The sequence below is a fragment of the Barbus barbus genome (assembly GCF_936440315.1).
Source record: "Barbus barbus genome assembly, chromosome: 9".
NCBI lineage: Eukaryota > Metazoa > Chordata > Actinopteri > Cypriniformes > Cyprinidae > Barbus > Barbus barbus.
In genome coordinates this window covers 16,756,069-16,780,057 of record NC_136737.1, presented here as the reverse complement: position 1 = coordinate 16,780,057, position 23,989 = coordinate 16,756,069, and the positions used below count along the sequence as shown (strand labels likewise).

General features: G+C 36.2%; 2 protein-coding genes and 1 pseudogene across 7 annotated transcripts in view; 2 read left to right on the top strand and 1 right to left on the bottom strand.

Annotated features, from left to right (window-relative positions):
• Nucleotides 1-4,273: 4,273 nt before the first annotated feature.
• On the top strand, nt 4,274-10,706 carry LOC306875564 (T-cell acute lymphocytic leukemia protein 1 homolog). The gene is made up of 4 exons (XM_079426224.1): nt 4,274-4,424; nt 6,119-6,683; nt 7,812-7,903; nt 9,103-10,706. Exons 2-4 carry the CDS (start codon nt 6,235-6,237, stop codon nt 9,534-9,536), a joined length of 975 nt encoding a protein of 324 aa, XP_079282350.1. The 5' UTR covers nt 4,274-4,424; nt 6,119-6,234; the 3' UTR covers nt 9,537-10,706.
• Nucleotides 10,707-14,756: 4,050 nt separating this feature from the next.
• Nucleotides 14,757-17,640, top strand: LOC306875254 (PDZK1-interacting protein 1-like; annotated as a pseudogene). The gene is made up of 4 exons: nt 14,757-14,822; nt 14,981-15,095; nt 17,206-17,280; nt 17,577-17,640. The product of its transcript is annotated as a PDZK1-interacting protein 1-like (transcript).
• A 712-nt stretch (nt 17,641-18,352) lies between these two features.
• The window catches only part of LOC306875404 (inaD-like protein), a 122,818-nt gene continuing 117,181 nt past the window's right edge, over nt 18,353-23,989 (bottom strand). For all 5 annotated transcript variants that reach the window (XM_079425926.1, XM_079425930.1, XM_079425928.1 and 2 more), the window contains one exon: nt 18,353-20,811. In XM_079425926.1, coding sequence (XP_079282052.1) covers nt 20,665-20,811 — 147 coding nt within the window. In that variant the 3' untranslated portion in view covers nt 18,353-20,664. The remainder of the gene's footprint in view (nt 20,812-23,989) is intronic.

Here is a 23,989-nt window from a genome sequence, read left to right as displayed (position 1 = left end):
GACCCTGCCCTTGATAAAACACAGTGGACCAACACCAGCAGCTGACATGGCACCCCAGACCATCACTGACTGTGGGTACTTGACACTGGACTTCAGGCATTTTGGCATTTCCCTCTCCCCAGTCTTCCTCCAGACTCTGGCACCTTGATTTCCGAATGACATGCAAAATTTGCTTTCATCCGAAAAAAGTACTTTGGACCACTGAGCAACAGTCCAGTGCTGCTTCTCTGTAGCCCAGGTCAGGCGCTTCTGCCGCTGTTTCTGGTTCAAAAGTGGCTTGACCTGGGGAATGCGGCACCTGTAGCCCATTTCCTGCACACGCCTGTACACGGTGGCTCTGGATGTGTCTACTCCAGACTCAGTCCACTGCTTCCGCAGGTCCCCCAAGGTCTGGAATCGGTCCTTCTCCACAATCTTCCTCAGGGTCCGGTCACCTCTTCTCATTGTGCTGCGTTTTCTGCCTCACTTTTTCCTTCCCACAGACTTCCCACTGAGGTGCCTTGATACAGCACTCTGGGAACAGCCTATTCGTTCAGAAATTTCTTTCTGTGTCTTACCCTCTTGCTTGAGGGTGTCAATGATGGCCTTCTGGACAGCAGTCAGGTCGGCAGTCTTACCCATGATTGCGGTTTTGAGTAATGAACCAGGCTGGGAGTTTTTAAAAGCCTCAGGAATCTTTTGCAGGTGTTTAGAGTTAATTAGTTGATTCAGATGATTAGGTCAATAGCTCGTTTAGAGAACCTTTTCATGATATGCTAATTTTTTGAGATAGGAATTTTGGGTTTTCATGAGCTGTATGCCAAAATCATCAATATTAAAACAATAAAAGGCTTGAACTACTTCAGTTGTGTTGTAATGAATCTAAAATATATGAAAGTCTAATGTTTATTAGTACATTACAGAAAATAATGAACTTTATCACAATATGCTAATTTTTTGAGAAGGACCTGTATGTTTGAGGCAGTTCATTTTACCGAATAAAAAAAAAAATGCAGAGAAAAAAACAAACAAAAAAATAGCTCGATTCCCAAACAAATGACTCTTTAGTCGGTCTTTCTTTTCAGTAGGCTAAACCAAAAACACTTAATTCACTTAGTGCGCTTTCTGCATTTCCAATTCACTTAACAACTGAACTACAAGCCTGTTACTTTTGTCAAAATTTTGCCTATTTTGAATTTTGTTGCAAACATTCATAAAAACAAATGAATGCCTAAATAAAACAAATATCACATTTATTTATTTATACCTAATTTTAAGCCTATTCATTTTAGGCAGAATTATTTTCTGTTAGACTAAATCTCATTAATAGACAGGGCTACTCAACAGCAAATGCTTTTGTAGCCTATGCTTTCCCCCTTTATTTTCATCTGGACTGTGTAGTAATGCATACTGCAATGATCTTCAGTTTTGATGTCAGTAATTTTCTGCGCCAAATCGGTAGGACATTTGTCTCACACAAACCAAAATATCTTTTGTTTCCCTTGCACATTTTAGCCTACTGACCAGAAGGCAAACCGGCTTTCTTGAGCTATAGCCTCCCACATGAAAAAATACTAGGTTATAGTAATTTATAGTAAATACTATAGTGCTTGTGAACCATACTATCTAGGAAAGTAGGCCTACTTGAACTATAGCTAATTCTATAGTTGCTGTGGTAATATAACACCTATAAACCTATAACAGTTTTCTACAAATATAGGGTAGGTCTATATTATAGCCTACACACTACAGTTTACTGTAGTAAAAACTAAAGTATAGCCTACTACAGTTTTTATTACAGTTTATCAGTTCACTATAGTTACAGTAGCCTATGCTATAGCATTCATTAACAGTTGTAAATAGCTATAATATACAGTAGTTCAAAAACACTGTAGCCTATTTACTTGCTATACATTACTGTAGTATTTTTTCATGTGGGCTATAGCTTACCTGTCATGTGCTGATATAAGCTACTATAATAACGACAACTGTGGTGCTTGAGTGTCTATTTAGCACATTCTGACTAATTTAGTAGGCTAATCTCGTTCCTTTGGTTACTTAAACTTTGTTTCAAAACACTGTGTGTACTGTAGACCCCCATTGTTGGCTTTGACTTTATTTGAGGATACCCCCCCTCAAACGAAGTCATTTCATAGGCTACAGTGACTTAATAATAATAATAATAGAAGGACGTGAGTCGTGCAGTGTTACAAATGCACTCAAACAGCCATAACTCACTTAGTTGTGTTTGTCAGGGGGCTTGCAGGAAGCTGGTCGTGACACCGGCGCGTTCACAGACACGACAAGATCCGAGAATCGTGACGAGATCATCTGGAGTCTAAACAAATAGCCTACCTTTTTTCTGTTTATGGGGAAACGGGTAAAAATTAAGATATGTAGCTTTGCGAACATGTAGTCATTTAAAAGTTTGAGGAACTCAAGAAGAACTTAGGCTAGCTGAAGTGTGAAGGGAATATTTGAGTCCACTGTGAGAAGGAGAGATCATCTTGAAAAGGGTCAATTTTATGCTCTTGGGCTTGGTGTTTATTATTAACACCTGGAAATAATGCGAGTAATTTAGAGCAGATTTATATTGGATTGAGCAAACATGGGAGGAAGCTGTCATGGTGGCAGTGTCTGCCAAACACAGCACTAGTATACCCAGTGGCTCTCATCCCTGTCTGATGGATGAACCCGGGGTCGTTGGCTCACTGATACCGTCTTATCGCGCTCCGCAAGGTGGTCCTTTGAGGTTTACACCAAATTCTGGCGAGTCTCGCAGGGCATCCTTCCCAAATCACTCAAAATCCGTGGCAATGAACTAACAAAGGCCTGAGGTCAAAGGCTCTCAGATGATGGAGCTGATTTCCCACATATTATTCTGCGTGTATTTCATACATTCATTCATGAAGATATATTATCAACTGTCTGCCTTCTCCTCTATAGGCTACCTCACACCCCTCTCCAGTGTTGACAATTACAGTTATCGGTGTTAGAGTAAGTGTGTTGACAACGATGATGATGAACTAATGGGCTTCATATCTTCATCATCATCGAAACATCTTCAGTAGGCTACACGCAAACAGTTGCACGAAACTGCAGAGAAAAACATGAGTGACCAAATTATGATGCAATTGTAGCCTATCATATTTCAAATATAGCAGATAAGTTAAGTTTTTTATAGTCTATTATTATATTAACTGTCACAATAATTTATTCATACTAAATAACGTATATCGAACATCAAAGATGCACTAATATTGACATTTTGGCTCAAAGATTTATTTCTTAAAGCCAGTATTTTTTTCATTGCAGCGAGAAAATATTATAATAGATGAAAAATCACTATATAGACTAAAATAAAATGTATTAAATAAACAAATCACATTGTGTGTGTGTGTATGTGTGTGTGTGTGTGTGTGCATATTATATAGGCTAAATACATTTGTAAAAAAGTGTCCAAAGCTCAAATTTAGAATTTGACATATTTTAAGTGCAGTAATGCATCAAAATACTGTATAGGCTACAGAAGTAAAAATGAAGAATTATTTATTTTATAATTTTAAGGAGCCTAAATATCAAATATCAGACATTTTGGTTACAATATTGTCCAATTCTGCTAGATTGAAAAAGAAAATGCTGATATTGTAACGCGCGCGCGCATATTGTGCATCCTTAATTATTATATACAATTTGTGAAGATATGCACCTTCAAACGGGTAAATGAGACAAAATAAAATTGAAGAATTAAATCCAACCTCCCCTAAAATAATCATTAATATCCATCGCTATTAGCATTCTTGGATTGGTCAGAAATGAAATTTACAACAGTTAGCTTTTGCAATTTGTGCCTGTCTACCTTTATAACCTGTCTAACGTGTTTTACTCAGCGAGGGTGGGTTATGTACATGCTTTCCAGTTTAATCTGAACGCCCGAAAACGCTGAAATGTGTAAAACAAACAGCCGCTAATGGTACTTTTCAACCCTACATCCCCAGCCGATATCACTGAAAATGTGTTACTTTTGGCCACATAATTAATTTCTGATAGAGCCCTGAAGCAGTTCAACAATATTACGCATTCGTTTTTTCCCCCTCAATCTGCTGAGTTATTTTTTATGCATATCCATTCACAATATAAGTCTATATATTTCTCTTCGCATTTGCCCTCGATAAAAAGCTAAATAATAATGAATCATTTCATAAATAATGGGTTTAGGGGCTTATCGACCGCGCAGTGGCCGCCACTGCGCTCTTATCTGGCCTGGCCACATTGCGCCCGTGTTCCGCTCCCCATACTGAGAGGCGCGGGCTGGACGTGATGTGGAATTATATAGACCTCACTTCCAGTTCCACACAGCACTTCAGTGCATCTAAAACCTCAGACATGGATGACCCTCCACAAAATGGCTCCATGCACACACTAACATCCACCGCCCGACGACGGTAAGAGGCGAATATTGGTGTTTCTGCGTTCCTTTGATACCAACGCCGGTCATTATTAGGCTTTCTATCGACACCAGATGATTAATATGAGGTCAGGAATGATTTATATCATTTTTATTTGGTTGTATTCGGTCTTGGAGCAAATAGGCCTTTGAGCCTGCAGAATGCAGATATCGATTCGCCACTTGTTTTATAATTAACGCGCGTTTTAGACACGATCTTTAGTCTAAAGTTAAGAAATTCGATTCATTTCGATTCGATTTTCCACACAAAACCTCCCGCCTGCTATTTTCCTCTTTTCCGTTTAGTGCTTAAAATAACAGTCATCATAACTCCATCAATAAATGGACAGATCTCATCGATATTTCACATTTAGGCTATAAAACCAAAATTCACATTTAGGTCGTGTTATTTCTTACTAAATATGATAAACACGGATTATTTGTTTTTCAAGTTTTTTGACATTCGCGTGCCGAATTATTAGTCTCTTTGAGACCGTGCAAATAGCCTATGTTTGTTATCGTCAAATTTGCTTGTTAAAGCAACTCTGAGCAAATATAAGCACTTGCATATATTATAAATACAATATGATATATTATTATATAGCTACGGAGTAAACAGAAAGAGGTAAATATAAAAGTGTAAATTGGGTATGATATAGGCTATTAATAGTGATCACGTAGTAAAATAAACGTAGATGACACATTGGATTGTCTGAGAATGAAAACAACAAAATGAATATAAATGTGCATCAATCTTAGAAATATATATATATATATATATATATATATATATATATTTATCAACGACGAAATGGCATTAAACAAACAGTCAACTATATAGAAAAACTATATAATCTAAATATCTAAATTTAAAACCAGAAATAAATGTGCAAAAATGGACGCAACTATACTCGCGTAAAAATGCTCTATTCCTGAATTTAAAAAAAATGAAAAGACAAACATCGCATACAAATAAATCAAGCCACCATATTGACAGTAACATCACCTCTAAAATAAATAGGTTAATATGAATCTATATTGAAATATACGAAATTAGCCTATATTCATATAGCCTATTATAGTAACGAGCAGGCTAATAATAAAAAGTAATACTAAAACAACAACATCATAAAGTTAATAATTTAAATGTAAAAATAGGATTTAATAAGCAAATCTATAAAGGTGTTATTGAATGCGTCCTGTAATAATTACGCAGATTATATTCTGTTATAAATGTAGACCATGTTAGCAGAAGATAAGCTCTTTCCCAACCAAGACACTGTTATGACACGCTTATCTCCAGAGACCATGAGCAGAATGATGATATGACAGACCAAGGTCAGGTCGAGACCAAAAAAATAAAAAACACCACCATACACACACAAACCTATCGTAAACGAAATTTGATCGAAACCTCTTTGAAATACAGCAACTGTTGTTTGTAGGCTACATTTGAGCAATCTTGCTTGGCTATTTATTCTCATATTCGTGCAAGAACAAACGTCTAAACTGATCATGGCTCTGTGAGACACACACACGACACGTGTTGTCACAGAGCTGCTGTATTAGTACTGTACACTGTCAGTGTTTCCAGTCACGCCCGCGCTCGGCACAGAAAGGATGCGCCGCGCGTAATAACGCAGGCGTTCAATTGCGCTCAATCAATGTTCCTAAAGGTGTGTTCTTTCACAGGTGACCTCCGATGAGAAGCTAAACAGCCGCTGGATTGATTGGTTGGGAATTACAATTACCTTTGGATACCACTATAAGCTTTTGGGAAAACCGCTTTTTTGGATTTTCACTCAAGGATGATGGAAAAACTGAAATCCGAGCAATTTCCGCTCAGCCCGAGCACGGAGGGCGACGCCGCGCCCGAGGAGGGAGACGCATGTGGGAAACAGGAAGGCACAACGGCGGAGACGGGACAGCAGCATCACCCCCCAGAGGAGCGCTGCGTCCTCAATGGCGTTGCCAAGGAAACGGCGCACCGCGCCACCGAGCTAAAAAAGGAAGTGGCGGTGATCGAGCTGTCCAGGAGAGGAGGGAGCGCAGATATAAAAGGCAGAGAGCTCAAGGTAGACATCAGCCATAAGGTGCAGACCACCGAGCTGTGCAGACCACCGATTCCTCTGCCGCTGCCTCCCAGAGAGCCGCTGAGCGACACTCGAATGGTGCAGTTGAGTCCGCCCGCTTTCCCTCTCCCGGCTCGAGCGATGCTCTACAGCAACATGACCCCACCGCTCGCCACTATTAACAGGTAACTTCTGCTTTTACACTCCGTGCTGAATAGGAGATATTTGATTTAATTTAACATTGAAATATTTGTTGCAAAGTTAAGATGAATTGCCTAGTAAATTTGTATTCCGCTTTTTGTGCATTTTAATATTTGCAACTATAGGAAAATCCGTAATTTCTCGATTTAATATTCTCTCTGTAATACACTAAAGTAATCTGTAAATATAATTTATTTGATGAAACCTGAAATGATCTGTAGACCACACTATAATGCTATCGGAGCCCACCACAGTTAGCTACTTGCAATTTATTTATTTAGCTTATTAAAATGTATATTAAACGACACTGAAACAATGTATTAGCCTATATAAATAATTATATAAAACATACATAAAAAAGGTAAAAGATTCACCTTCTTTTTTTAATCAGTTTTCGTTTTCTCCTTATCAAAATGTTAAATATAATTGCATTGAAATGTTTTATGAACAAACATTCTATCTTATCGTACTCTTTTCCACTTCTATTCCATTCTATTTTATTCTGTTTCCAAGCTATATCAAATATGTAAGCACTTCGTTTTCTCCATCAGCAATGTAATATGTTAAAGATAAATGTAATTCATTAAAATTTATTTTAATACACTTTTCCTAAGCTTTTCTATTCTACTTTATAATTTAAGTATTTCAGTGATTTCTTTCTTATTTTTAAAGACATTTTTACTGTAGAATATGTAATACAATGCATTAAAATGTATTTTTATAGGCATTTCTTATAAGCTTTGTCTATTGCATTCTAACATCTTTATTTGAGTGCAATTTAAGCGCTTTTTCATTTTTTTAAAGACTTTTTATCTTATGTAAAAGATATGCATTGAAATGTATTTTCATATTTTGAAGGCTTTTCTATTCTATTCGTTTCTTTTTATGTAATTAGGTACTTATTTTTTAAAAACATTTTATTTTGGAATATGTCAAAGATAAATCTAATGAATTAGAATGTATTTTTATATACACTTTTTTCTAAGATGTTTCTGTTCTGTTCTATTTTCTGTTTTGTTCGATGATATTTGAAGCAGATAAACAGAAACATTTTAGGAAACATCATTTTTCTTATTTCCAATCGCTTCCATTCCGTGTGTGTTTCTCCTCAGTGGTTTTGCTGGGGAAGCGGATCAGTATGGGATGTATCCCAGCAGTCGAGTGAAACGCAGACCTGCACCTTATGAGGTTGAAATCAACGATGGTAGGAGCATTTTAGATCTTTCTAAGTATGGTAAGCCACTCAAAAGGCTGTGCTTTTCTCTTTATTCTCATGATTTGCCATCCATCATCTGTCTCATTCTCTCCATTTAAAACAACATCATGTGCCAAACAATCCAGATGTAGTAAAATAAAATATTTTGTAATTTTGCAAAAAATATGGAAGAATGCAAACAAAATGAATATGATAAAAATAACAAGATAACTTCACAATGTCTTTATTTGCTTATTTTCTCTACAATTACTTTGTGTCACTTTTTTAATTAATCATTCATTTTCTATAATCAATCATTTAAAATTTTCATGCACTTTAATTTAACACTTTTAATTTAATTTTTTGGATAGGAACATCACATTAGTTGCACTTGCAAAAAAAAGAGTAAAATAAATAGTAGTTAGCTAAAGTGACAATTTCCATAATGTCAATATCTTTGCATCCCTAAAAATCATACTGCATGCACAGACATGCATTTCTTAAAATAAACTGAGAACAAAATAATCTTGTGAAACAAAGAAGATTCACGACAGTAATCAGGGATGTGAGAGAGAGGGAGAAAAAAGTGGTTACAGTTGCCAATTGGAAAAAAAAAAAAAATCAGTGTATGCACTGGAGAGATAGCTGAGAGTTGCCTATACAAATACAAATATGAGTCAATGTGTTTGGCTGTGAGTGCTGAGACAGAAAAGCAGGATTCTAATGAGACGAAAATGTTGAATGCGCGAGACAATATGTTCTTATACGATATAGAAGAGCATCAAAGGTAACGCTACCCTCGCCACCGTTTCGAAAAACGCTTTAAATTATTCCTTAACTCAAGAGGTTGGGAATCCATTTAACTAAGTGTAATTATATGAAGTCACTGGTGCATCAGGCAAAGTGAAGCATTGATAGCCCTGTTCCAACAGAGCTGTCTAGGATGAGAAATGTCCCTGAATAATTGAATGTAAAATGCCATAGATAATAGAAAGGTTAATTAATTCTTGGTTAAATAGGGGGAGATAAAGAGCTAATCTATCAGTGAGAAGTGAGTGAACACCTTAGGTGTGTTCACAAGGAAACCACTGTTAAAGCACTCAACCATGTCGCAGATTTGTTACGAACAACTAAAAGAAAAAGCAGATTTCAACACCCCAAACCATTGCGAGCGAGTATAACCTGACTATACTTTCTTACCTTTGCAGGTTCACAGCCCAAAGTTGTACGACGGATTTTCACGAACAGCCGCGAGCGCTGGCGGCAGCAGAACGTGAACGGTGCCTTTGCCGAGCTGCGCAAGCTCATCCCAACCCACCCTCCCGACAAGAAGCTCAGCAAGAACGAGATCCTCCGCCTGGCCATGAAGTACATCAACTTCCTGGCCAAGCTCCTCAATGACCAGGACGACATGGTGGACGGCGAAGCCTCTGCTGCTCGTGCCGTCCGAGACGCGACCCTGGCTCGGGACGATCTCCTTCAGGAGATGCTGAGCCCAAACTCCAGCTGCGGGAGCCTGCTGGACGGCGATGCCAGCCCGGAGAGCTTTACCGAAGACCAGGACTCGTCGGTGGAGTCCAGGTCTTCGGCGAGGGGATTGCATCACTCCAGCCACCCGCTAGATGGGAACGCCCAGCGATGACTGATTTGGCATTGACGGACTGAGAGGGCACAGTGCTTCATGGACCTCAACTAGCATATGTTCATGTCGTGTGCAAGCATATTCTTACGTATGACTTTCTGCTAAGCTCTTCTCTTCGACGCTAAGGTGCCCTCCGCGGTGAAACGCTGGTACAGGGGAAAATGTCAGGTAGATTTTTAAGTCCACATTTAGGCAGGAAATGTCGATCGCCACCTGGAAACGAAAGAAAACAGATTGAATGGTACCCACATCTCATCAGGTACACTGCTGTGAAGGAGGTCATTGGAAAGCTGGACTTGTACAATGAAAAAGAGCATTTGAAGCAAGAAAAGGAATAGTTCACCCCCCCAAAATGACCATTTTTGCATCATTTACTTACCCTCGTGTCATTCCAAATGTAAGTTTCTATCTTCGGTGGAACCTAGGAGGAGGAAATTTGAAGAACCCTACAATGAAAGCCAATGGGGTCCACATATTTGGTTTTGGACCCCATTGACTTCCATTGTACGAATGACTTCTATTGTACTTCCCAAGATTTGACACGAGGGTGAGTAAATGATAAACTGGCTTTGGCATTGTGCAATGTCATTGAGACAAACGTGTACATACTGGGAATTGTAATGAGTTATGACTTTTATTTTAAGTATTACTAACGTCAATGGCATTAGTAACAAAATGCTATTTGAAAAAAAACGCTATTTTGTAAATGGTTTTTTTGGTATTATGCTTCGTATCCCACACGCATACAAGAAAAATGGTGGAGGAGGTACAAGAACGTGTACATAGACCGGGATAATGTCGTGTGTCTGTAACGATGTTCCTTTAGACTGTTCTTTTGCATTGTGATCATGGTACACCATTAATTCGCATCTCCATTTTACTTTCATTCATTTGTTTCTTTGGCTCAAACACCCCTCCAACCCAACCATCTCGCAATGGAGTAACGTTCTGTCACTTTATTTGACTTGTATGAACTTGATCTGCTTTTTAGCAGAGGATTGAGTAACCAGTCTTGGTACCTTTAAGACTTTTATTGGGTATTAAACGAGCAAGCAAACAAAAATGGTTATTTTAATGTGATATTTAGTAGAAATACCTTTGTTGTAAGGTGAAAATCTATCTATGAATATATGCAATGTTATATCACACAAATTTTATATAAAAACCCACAAAAATAAAAAACACAAAGCTGAACATGTGTGCTATTCTTCATAAAAATGCTGAATATAATAGAGGATTTATCGTGAGTGTGGACATTAGGTTCATATTGTCAAATGTCTGAATTATAATAGTCTTTTCTGTTGCCATGACAACTGTAAAGGTAGAGAAGGAAAAAAATATCCAGTGGAGCGTTTTACAAAGTGTCAAAAAACACAGTAGACAGGGATTAAATAGAATGAAAGAAATTGTGCATTGAAGGGACTGAGATATATGAAAATATTGTCAAATCACTCATGCTAGTCGGGACTTAAAGAAAAAAAACTACGTATTTTTATGTAAGGAACAAAATGTTAAATCCCTGACATGAAAAATGAATACAGTGGGATGTGATAACAAGAAATACCTTTAACGAGATTTAGATTGAACCATATACTGCATATACTTAACACCACAAAAACTAAGATATGCCCTGCTCAGAAAAAGCCTGTGTTATTTTAAGATTTTGAGGGTGTGAGGACAGTCAGGGTCAGAGCAGGGCGTACAGGGTGTCTGAACCCTGGGAATATGATTCTGAAGGGCTGATAAGAATCAAAGGCAATGAAAAAGTCATTGGTCTGTCTGATGGCCCCAAGGGGCCAGTAGGGGACTGTGAAAAACTGATCCAAGGGCAGTTCTCAGACCAATCACTGATCCACACCCACACCCACATATATGAACAACCTTCTCAGCTGGAGGACATGAGAAGCATTTCAAGCTAAAGGAATAAAGCTACATGTCAAATATCTCCATAGTAACTCTTATTTTATATCAAGAGGAGATCACAAATACACAGTTTGTATGAGGATGGATAGTGATTGATAGTATCATACAACTTTTACAGTATTTTACATTGATAGACCACCTAAAAAAACTAAAATGGGTTATTTACTCACGTTGTTCCCAAATGTTTTTTTTTTCACCTGGTTTGATGTCAGTGATGATCGATCATAAATCAGACACAAAACAATGTAAATTTGAGGTAACCGATGTCAAAACTGGTGCAAGCCATCTTGACGCACCATACTTGAATTTATGCAAACAAGATTTAAAAGCTATGATGCATTTTTAGCAAATGTTATGGTTTTAAAAGACATGGAAAATATGTACAGTATGGATACTTTGACACTGAGCTCCAAAAATGACAAAAATCAATAAACAAAATGCGTAGATTGATTTATTTGTAGTGATATTTAATTTACTTTGACACTGAGCTTGAAAAATGACAAAAATCACCATAAAATGCATAGTTTTAGTTTTTTTTATGATATTTAATGATAGATAAATGAATAAATAAATAAATAAATGCATACATAATATTTTTATATTATATATTATTAGATAAATAGTATTATATTATTTAATATTATATTGGGTAAAAAAAAAACACATAACACAAGAATAAATGCCATTTTTTAAATGTTTGTTGTTTATTAATGTTTATTTAATGGTAATTGTGCTTTTTCACCAAAAATCTGCATAATAGTTATGGTGATTTGACAAAACATTGTTACGAAAAAGTGCAATAAAAAAATAAAATAAAAATGAAATATATTATAAAAATCAATCAATAAATAATAAAATGCATAATACTATATAATATTATAAACATAATATTTGGAGGAAAAAAGCACCATAAATGAAGTGTATTTAACTATAGCAATATTATCTATTATATTTAACTATTAACATGACCATGTTTCATATATCTCATTTATTAAGTAAACCGCATCTAAACAATGGACTCAACAAGTTCTGTGCTGCTCAATTAGGTTTTATTCATCCACTGAAGATTAGTCAGATCTTCAATAGTATCCGCTTCCCATGAACACTAAAGCCATGTGACACACAGGCCCATGTGCATCCCACCAGAGATTCAACACACCATCAAAACACTCTAATTCTATTAAGTCCCTTCATTCATCTCAAATGCCAATGCTCTTGCTCTTGAAACGGTGGGCTGGTGGTACGGATTCAATCAGGGATTTTTGACGGCATCTTTTCCCTTTTTAATTAACTGCAGCGTAGTAGCTATCCGCCTTTTCCCCACCAGTGGCCCCAAACAGGAGGATACGGAGCTTCAACCTTGATGGATCTCAAAGGATCCCCATCACAACAAAAAGACATGCTCACCGACTGATAAAGACCACCATTATCCTGAGATAACTAGACAAGGGGGGGAGAGTATTCAATTAAGACGCCCCTCCTTCTGGGACAAGGAGGTCCCAGTGAACCTCCCAAAGGTCTGGTTCTCAGAGGCAGGACGAGCCGGTGGAAAGAGTCTCCTCTGGGGTCTCTCATGGCTATCTACCACACCATCGGCTGAAGTGGCTCCCTTGGGGAGCGGGCCGGTATTTTATGCGAGGTGTTAATGAGTGGGCCGAGCGCTTTTCTAGTTATAAAGCAGTGCTAATTTCCTCTGGGCTGCGAGACACTCATGTGTCCCTCGAGTCCAGAGGGGCGGATCGTGGTCTTCGTCCAACTCCGCCTCTTTTTTCTCTGTTGTGGACTGTTAATCATTTGCTCTGTCACTCTTTAAGAGCACTCTCTCATGTGCACTCATCTCTTGTGGTTTAATGAGAGAGGATGAAGACAGTCAGCAATGCCCTCAAGTTCGAACAAACTTGTCATTCATCAACTTTAAGTTGTTGTAGGTTAGTCAAGCGAGCTGTTAAAGGAGTAGTTTTCCCAAAAATTAACATTTGCTGAAAATGTACCAACTGTAGGGCCATCCAATCTGTTCTTCATCGGAACAGATTTGGAGAAATTGAGCATTAAATCACTTGCTCACCAATGGATCCTCTGTAGTGAATGGGTGCCATCAGAAGGAGAGTCCAAACAATAATCCACAAGTAATCCACACAACTCCAGTCCATCGATTAACATCTTGTGAAGTGAAATGCTGCATGTTTGTACGAAACAAATCCATCAAATTTGCTAAAATATGAGTCCTCCAGTGAAAAAGCAGTGTTGTCAGAATCAGGAGAGAAATATACACAGATTAAGCACCAAAAGTAAAAGTTTTAGTTTTTACTAAAGTAAAATGTTTTTAAAAAGTTTTTTAAAAACAGTCCAAAACCATTCTTAACAAATATGGATTTTGAGGTGAGAAGACAACAAGGGACAGACTTTTTCTCTAGAGGAAGCATTATTATGATTTATGGGCTTGTGTATTTGCCAGAAGTGACAGTTTATGCCTCAATGGATTTGTTTATTACAAATATGCAGCTTTTCATTTCACAAGACATTAACTGATGGACTGGAGTCGTGTGGGTTACTTGAGGATTATTGTGGTGTTTTTATCAGCTGTTTGGACTTTCATTCTGACGGCACCCATTCACTGCAGTGAGCAAGTGATGTAGCCTAACGCTAAACTTGCAATGAAGAAATTACATCTTGGATGTGTGAGTCAATTTTCACTAAAATGTTCATTTCTGCATGAACTATTCCTTTAAAGGTTCACTTGACTAACCTACAAAACCCAAAACACGAATCCGCGTAAATTAGCCTACAGATAGTTTATTTTATTTATTTTTTTACTCTAGCTAAACTGTAACTGTAACAAAGTGGCACTGGTGGGTTTAATGTGTCAAACATCCATTCAGTGATCTATTACTAATTGAAAACCAGACAAATTCTGTTAATCGCTCAAATCTAAAGACTCGGGTTTATGCAGCGTCTTCACTTCTTAAACCTGTAAGGAGATAGGATTCTCCACTGGATTAACAACTCCACCATCTTCTAATGAACAAAACAAGTATTTATAACAGCAATGAATATTTATAGCTGCTATCAGATATCAGTGGGTCACATCTCTGAATCGGATCAGTCACATCTCTGTTATTCCTTTGCTAAATATCATGCGGTGGGTAAATGACTGACTCGATCTATACAAACAGGGTGTTGTCTTTTCTTCCATGGACATTCAGAAAACTGTTTCCTGGTCGGAGAAAGGATAAAGGTCTTTACTTGAGCAGCTGTGTGCATTTCAACAAATTATCGCCCAACTGAAGAGGAATAAACATGGGGAAATCAGCCACTGTGGTTCACTGGCTTCTCTCACGCTGGGACTAGTTGCGGCTCAAGCAGGTAAAGCCTTCACAGATGTTTGGTTTTTGGAGGGAAATCTAGAAATTTGGAAAACAGCATCACTGAGAATATCTCAGTAAGACCTAGTGCTCAACTGCAATAGTTGTATTACATATTTTAACGTCCAGTTTTTGTTTTATGGCACGTGTTTTTTTTAGAGAGAGCAGAGCAAGCTCTGCCAAACTGGCTTACGGGAATCATTGCCGTTGGTGTGTTCCTCTTTCTGATCTTCGTCACCTTCCTTATAAACAAAGCCTGGTGTGAAACTCCAAGGTAAATATCTGCTTCAATTTCAAAACCACACCAAAAACATTAAAGGGGCAAAGTTCAACTAAAAATGAAAAATTTTAAACATTTACACACGCTCTTGTCATTCCAAACCTGCATGACTTTCTTCTGCACAACACTATTTTTTTTTTTTTTTGAAGAACTTAAAGAGGGATAGTTCACCCAAAAATGAAAATTCTGTCATCTTTTACTCACTCTCAAGTAGTTCCAAACCTGTATGAATGTCTTTGTTCTGCTGAACACAAAGGTAGATATTCTGAAACAGAGCAGTTCTGGGGCACTATTGACTTCCACAGTATTTTTTTTTTCCTACTATGGCTACCCGTTCTCATGAATGTGCGTATAAATAGTACGCCAAATAAAAACGAAAACGAGTGGTATTGTTACGCAAAAATGGACTTTAGCGTGTATATGCTACGCGATGGGTAGGGTTTGGGTTGTGGGGTAGATGCATATCATATACAGTCAGGTCCATAAATATTGGGACAACGACACAATTCTAACATTTTTGGCTCTATACACCACCACAATGGATTTCAAATGAAACGAACAAGATGTGCTTTAAATGCAGACTGTCAGCTTTAATTTGAGGGTATTGACATCCAAATCAGGTGAACGGTGTAGGAATTACAACAGTTTGCATATGTGCCTCCCACTTGTTAAGGGACCAAAAGTAATGGGACAGAATAATAATCATAAATCAAACTTTCACTTTTTAATACTTGGTTGCAAATCCTTTGCAGTCAATTACAGCCTGAAGTCTGGAACGCATAGACATCACCAGACGCTGGGTTTCATCCCTGGTGATGCTCTGCCAGGCCTCTACTGCAACCGTCTTCAGTTCCTGCTTGTTCTTGGGGCATTTTCCCTTCAGTTTTGTCTTCAGCAAGTGAAATGCATGCTCAATTGGATTCAGGTCAGGTGATTGACTTGGCCATTGCATAACAGTCCACTTCTTTCCCTTCAAAAACTCTTTGGTTGCTTTTGCAGTATGCTTTGGGTCATTGTCCATCTGCACTGTGAAGCGCCGTCCAGTGAGTTCTGAAGCATTTGGCTGAATATGAGAAGATAATATTGCCCGAAACACGTCAGAATTCATCCTGCTGCTTTTGTCAGCAGTCACATCATCAATAAATACAAGAGACCCAGTTCCACTGGCAGCCATACATGCCCACGCCATGACACTACCACCACCATGCTTCACTGATGAGGTGGTATGCTTAGGATCATGAGCAGTTCCTTTCCTTCTCCATACTCTTCTCTTCCCATCACTCTGGTACAAGATGATCTTGGTCTCATCTGTCCATAGGATGTTGTTCCAGAACTGTGAAGGCTTTTTTAGATTTAGCACATCTTGTTCGTTTCATTTGAAATCCATTGTGGTGGTGTATAGAGCCAAAAATGTTAGAATTGTGTCGTTGTCCCAATATTTATGGACCTGAATGTATACGCCAAACGCACGTGTCATATATAAGCCAAAGTCCATTTTTTCGTATCAATACCACAAGTTTTCATTTTTAATTTGGCGTGCTATTTATACGCATTTTCATGAGACCGTCAATGGTGCTCCAAAACAGCCTGGTTACAAACTTTCTTCAAAATATCTACCTTTGTGTTCGGCAGAACAAAGACATTCATACAGGTTTGTAACAACTTGAGGGTGAGTAAATGATGACAGAATTTTCATTTTTGGGTGAACTATCCCTTTAAAGTCAATGGGGTCCAAAAAAAATAAAATAAAAACAGCATCCCAAAATATCTTCTTTTTTTGTTGTTTCGCTTAAGAAAGTCAGTCAGGAATGTGAGTAGGCCTATAATATAGGCCTACCAGAACTCTCTCTGTATTAATGAAACTCTCTCTTTATTAATGAAACTCTCTCTTTATTAATGAAACTCTCTCTTTATTAATGGAATCCTGAATTTTCTAATCAATAACAGGCCTACGTGTCTGAATGATGGTTATTTTAAAGTCTCACAAAACATGTTTACCATGTTTATCTTTATACAGTAGTTCATGTAATATACATTTTATTTATCAACTAGTTTCTGAAATCTGGTTTGTGTAAACATTTTAATCCGTCTTTGTTGACTAAAGCAAACCAGAAGCAGTACCCAATGAATACGCCATGACCAATGGATCAACACGTGAAACCAGTCTTGACACAGTCAGGTAATAATACCTCAATAATACAGCCGTTATAAAGCTTAGTGTGATTCAAGCCTATAAAAAGATACACTATCATTAATGATACCTCTCATGAGAAATGTTTATATGGCCTGATATCATGATCAGTCAGAATAAACTCCTCATCTGATGCTTTATGCTAAACATTATGTTCCTGATATTATTCTCATTGTGAAAGATTTGATGTTTAAAATGTGGAAATTTAAATATCAGCGAATAAGCCCTGTTCCCTTTTAAATGTAGGCCTTTAATCTCTGGAATTGTGACAATTTGTTTTTCAGGAGCAGCGATGACCCTAAAGTATATGACAACTACCAAAACGATGAAAAAGTGACCGAGATGTAATCTCAAGGAAACAGAGTTAGCATGCCATGTTATCCTTATTTGTTGTTGTAATAAGTTATCATTTTAATAGCTGACGCAGCTTATCTTGTACCAAAGGTTAGAAGTGATTTTTTTTATTCGATTATATATTAATTGTAGTTCATTTTAAAGGGCATTTGTTTTTGTAACAATTTGTGAACATTTCAATATAATATCAGACATTCAGTATATCGCCTGTTGTGCAAACCTCTTTAAATAATATTAAAAAAATATATAATAATAATATTAATAAAATCATATGTGCTACCATTCAAAAGTCATAGTTTGATAGGTTTTTGTAGGCTGCATTTATTTGATCAAATACACAGCAATATTGTGAAATATTATTAAAATTTAATATAACTTTTCTATTTTAATATGTATTTTTAAATGTCATTTTTTCCTTTGATGCAAAGCTAAGTTTCCTGCAGCCATTATTCCAGTCTTCAGTGCCACATGTTCCGATTTGCTGTCCAAGATACATTTATTTTTAATGTTGAAAACAGTTGTGCTGTTTAATATTGTAGAGGAAACATTTGATGATGAATAAAGTTCAAAAGAAAAGCTTTTACTTTAAACATAAATCTTTTGTGACATTATATAGGTCTTAAACTTTCCATTACATTTAATGCATGCTGAACAGTTTTTAAAAATCTTACCGTTATTAATCTTTTAAATGGTAGTGCATGTAAATCCATCACAGAAACGGCTGGTGTCTATGTTTTTTGTGCATTAAAACATTAAAATAACGCTTAAAATAAAATCATTAAGAATGTAAAAGTCAAAAGATGCTTACAATGAAAATAACTTTATTTTCTGACACTTCAGGTAAATTCTACTTGTCTAAAATAAAGTCACAGACCATAATGACCACTTGTTTGTTTTGCAAATGTTAATAAATCAGCTTTATTTCAGTCTTAGATCTGTATCTAATGTATGAATTTAGCTAAATGGTTTCTTTGGACTTTAAAAACATTACACTGACAGAAAAATGGCAGATATAAAGGTATTACTACTCGAGTCATCTGAGTGGAAGCCGGTTTTTGTGGTTCAAAGCCCAAATGTAGAGATCTAGCAGACTGAGGCATTGCATTTCTTTAAGGAGAAAGGGGAAGACAGGCATAGGAGATACAGGCAATTTTTTTAAAGGGACATAGCGCTAAACAGTTCAGAACACACTGTCCACATGGCACGAAAATTCAAGAGGCATTGTATAATGATGTGCTTACGAAATCCTAGTAGAAGATACGTCTGGATGAGGCTTCCACGCACTGTCTACAACCTGGAGAGCCCTGATAGTCTCTGAAGAGCCTGCTACACTTCCTCTAGGAGAGAGACTGACACAGGATATCCTCATATTGTGGCACAGATACATAGACGTGTGCAATTGAATTACAAATGGAATTACAAAAATGTAAAAACAAAACAAACAACTACGTTATGTATTTATGTGAATCTCAATACACCATAATAAAGTAATAGAGTGGAATAGTTCTCCCCAAAATTTTAATTGTCATCTTCTATGTTGTTCCAAATATGACTTATGACTAAAAGGAGATATTTTGATACTTTTCCATACAATGAAAGTGAATGGGGACTGGGCTGTCACACTCCCAAAATGGCAAAAAACACATCTTGTGTGCTATTTTTAAGACTCGAAGTAAAATAATAGCTTTGTGTAAATAATTACATGACATTTTAATTTCAGAGATAAATTTGAAGCGAAAACAACTTGCAAAATAATATCTGTGTATGAAAAATTGTCTGAAATAAAAATTTTTTAGCAAAGATTTTAAGGGAAAAACAAACATTCCTCACTCAAAAAATCTCAATAGACTTGAAATGTGGCACACAACTTGTGATACACTTGTTATTATAATGTCATTTCTGCATTTCTAAAATGCCAGTCTCCATTCATTTTTATTTTAAGGAAAGAGCAGTGTATTCAGTAAAACATAATTTTAAGTTACACATAAAATTTTACATGAAAATGACTAACATTAATACCTTTTTTGTGAAAAATTGCCTGAAATTTCACTTAGAGGGAAGATTTTTTGAAAATCAGCTTCAAATCATTGCGCCAAACTATTGTACGACTTCATAAAACTTAAAATCAAGAGCGCACAAGTCTTATAACTAGCTTTTGCAATATTTTTATGGTTATTTTTGGCATTTCTAAATTACAAAACCTCCACTCCCCATCCACTTTCATTGTATGGAAGAGAGCAGCGTCAACATTCTGCAAAATATCTCATTTTTAGCTCCAAAGAAGACAGAGTAATACAGGTTTGAAGCAACATCAGGGATGTTTTTCATCTTCTAGTGAACTATTTCTTGAAATATTCACAAAGCTACCCTGCAACATAAAGAACCTGATTGAAATGATCCTAATATCTAATACTAGCTATACAAAACATTCCAGTACAATCTGATCTGCCCGTTCCAAGGCACATCTGTTATCCCTTATTATTAACGCTTGTCCATGAATTCATCTACACACAACATACAATTCAACTGATTTCTTAAAAATATGGCGTGTTTGTCAGTAGGTCGTGTACTTGTGCGTTTTAATTTAAATAAGATCAGGACGACCACATTAGAAGTTTTTGTATGTGGATTGAAAGGATAATTACAAACAAATTGCGCATGTTAGTGTGTTTTGTGTGTCTGCTACTTTAATTTTTCCTCCTGGTCTTGAGTTACCAGCACTCATTTCATCAAAATAACCTTCTCTAATATTGCCCCATAATTCACCCGCTCACCGTAACCAATGGCTACATGTCCTTGACTAAAACAAAGACGATACAATAATTTCCCTTTATGAATATTTCTCATTGATTTCGATACCAGGTGCACAAACAGTAACAGGGCAGAGTTTAAACGATCGAGTGCAAATCAGGAAGTAAGGTGGCTGAATAACGGCTGCTGCTGATGCAAAGAGTCTCTTAAGACGTGTGAATGGAATGTGTGTGTGTTTATCAGTGGATGTAGTCCTTAGTGTGTTTGTTAGGAGAGGACGGACAGCGTGACGCTTCCCCGCTGCTTCTTCAGTATGGCCACGGCCTGCTCGTGTGTGACGCCCTCCAGACTCTCTCCGTTGACCGACAGCAGCTGGTCGCCACGCTTCAGACGGCCATCCACCGCCGCTGCCCCCTGTAGGTAAGAGGAGGACAGGATTATTTATTCATTTACAGAATTAAAGGTGACCAACTGACCAGTATTACTCTTCATAATGCAGATTATCAAACGGATAGTTCACCCAAAAATGAAAATTCTGTCATTAATTACTCACCCTCATATAGTTCCAAACCCGCAAGAATTTCGTTCATCTTCAGAACGTCTCAGAAACATATAAGGACATCAGTAAAACCGTCCATGTGACATCAGTGGCTCAACTTCAATTTTGCGAAGCTATACTTTAAGCGTAAAGAAAACACAATTTATTCAACTATTCTTCTCCCTGAGTTACCATTTTCCGCTATTTTGGACAGTACCACAACCCATGCACGCATGTGCACGCTTTCCCCAGAAAGTAATCAACGTAATCAGCATTGTTTACGTTCAGCATGCATATGGCAAGCCGTTTGGACTTTTATTCCTTCTCAGGATATGAATTCTTGATATCAACAATTCAATTTTTACTAGTTAAAATGTTAATTCTTGACATCAGGAATTAGATTTCCACTAGTAACAATGTTAATTCTTGATATCAACAATTCAATTTTCACTTGTCAAAATGCTAATTTTTGATTCAAGAATTAAGTTGTTGATATCTTTAATTGTATTTTCACTAGTTAAATGTCACCATAGGCTGCCATTCAAAATCAATTGTTGATATCAAGAATTAATTTCTTACTAGTTGAAATTCCAATTTCACATTTCAGAAATACAATTCTTACTAGTAAAAATGTCTATTCGTGATATCAACAATTTAATTCTTGATATCAGAAATGAACATTGTTACTAGTGGAAATGTAATTGCTGATATCAAAAATAGCCATTGTTACTAGTAGAAATTGAATTGTTGATATCAAGAATTAATTTCCTGCAAATGAATAAAAGTCAAAAAGGCTTGCCTATTGCCATTACTATGATATAAATTCTTGATATCAAGAATAATATTTTTTACTAGTAGAAATATAATTCCTGATATCAAGAATTAACATTTTAACTAGTAAACATTGAATTGTTGATATCAAGAATTCATATCCTGAGAAGGAATAAAAGTCAAAACGGCTTGCCATAGCATGCATGTGTTTTCACCTAAACATCAATGCTGATTACGTTGATTACTTTCTGGGGAAAGTGCGCATAAGATAGTAACTTGGGGAGAAAAAGTATTCTCGTCACTTCGCAAAATTTAAGTTGAGCCACTGATGTCACATGGACTGTTTTTTCGATGTCCTTGCTACGGTTCTGGGTCTGAGAACATTACAGTTGTGTTGCTGTCTATGCAGGGTCAGAGAGCTCTCAGATTTCATCAAAAATATCTTCTGAAGATGAACAAAGGTCTTACGGGTTTGGAACGACATGAGAGTGAGTAATTAATGACAGAATTTTCATTTTTGGGGTGAACTATCCCTTTAAATGTTCCACATTTTAGAAATATCCTTATATAGTTATTAAATATATTAAATATTATGGGCTATTATTAACAATAAACTTTACTATATATAAATTATATTTCAATTTTGTATTACTTTCATATTTTCAAATATTTTTTCTTTGAACAATATGTCCATGCATGACATTCACAGACCGCCAGTGGGGTTGGACGAGTCATCAGAAGAATGATTTCACATAAACACAAAACAAGTATTGCTTCTAGGTGAATATGAAGTGTTTCACATGAGTCTTATCTCTGGTTATGTTCTGGTGAAACAGAGCTCTATGCTGCCACCTGGTGGCCAGAGCATGACCAGAGCCATACAGTCTGCACATAGCAATATGCTGTGGGAATATACATTTCATGTCTGTTTTACACATCCACCTTTTCATATTGTACAGATGTTATATGTAGGCTTCTGGATATATTTAAGCAAAAATACGTAAGTAAAATTATTTGATTTTAACAGCCTGCTACCAAAAAAGCAATATTACTTAATTTATATAGTACAGTGGCCGAGAGAGCTCAATGCGCTGCAACTTCAGAAAACACATGCAAATAGACAAAGCACTAGCAAATCAAGAAAACATCTTCATCAGCTTGACAGCAGGTGGTGTAAATGCTCACAACACAACCAAATTAAATTTATTTGCAGTGTTTTTTTTGGTTGTGTTGTGAGCATTTGTGTTGCTCAACAACAAAGTTGTGTATTTTGTCAAATTGACGAAAGTTGTTTTCTTAATTTGCAGGCGTTTTTTCTATTTGAAGTGCATTTCTTTCTTTGGTTGTGTTGTGAGGATTTGCAGCGTGTGTGTTGTAAAATTGAGGAAGTTGTTTTCTTTATTTGCAGGTGTTTTATCTATTGAGCTCTCTCGGCCACTGTAATATAGCTTAAAGAGTTACTACGTATCAGTGCTATTTTATTGTTATTTATTTACTGTTATCTTATTTATTATTTAGAATTAGCCTTTATTTTTATATATAATTTTAGGAATTTTCATTTTAATTTTAGTTCCTGTTTTAGTAATTTTGTGCTTCTATCATTTTTTAGTTGTTTTATTGTTTATATTTAGATTTATCCCCTCAGTTTTAGTAAATTTAGTACTTCAAATAACATTTCAGTTAGTTGACAATGAAACATTTCTCTTTTTTTTAAATCTAATATGTCGTTTTATTTCAGCTTTTTCAATTGACAAAAATTATTTTTAATAGTTTTAGTTAACAATACCAACACTGCTACTATCTATCTATCTATCTATCTATCTATCTATCTATCTATCTATCTATCTATCTATCTATCTATCTATCTATCTATCTATCTATCTATCTATCTATCATCGTTCTATCTATCTATCTATCTATCTATCTATCTATCTATCTATCTATCTATCTATCTATCTATCTATCTAACCAACTGTTTAATCAATATAAATTAATATTATAAATTACGATATTCCACACTCTTATAAACTTTATATTTATTGCTACAAATAAACATTACAAAATAAATATATTTACATATACAAAATTGTACTAAAACATGTTCATGCATTCTATTCTATTCAGACAATCCTTGAAAAAAAGAAGATAAACTTAACTGAAAAAGAGTGATTAAGTAAGAAAAAGACTGATGAAAGAAATTAAGCAATAAAACTTCCAGAAAAATAGAAGTGAGACATGAAAGAAAGAAAGAAAGAAAGAAAGAAAGAAAGAAAGAAAGAAAAA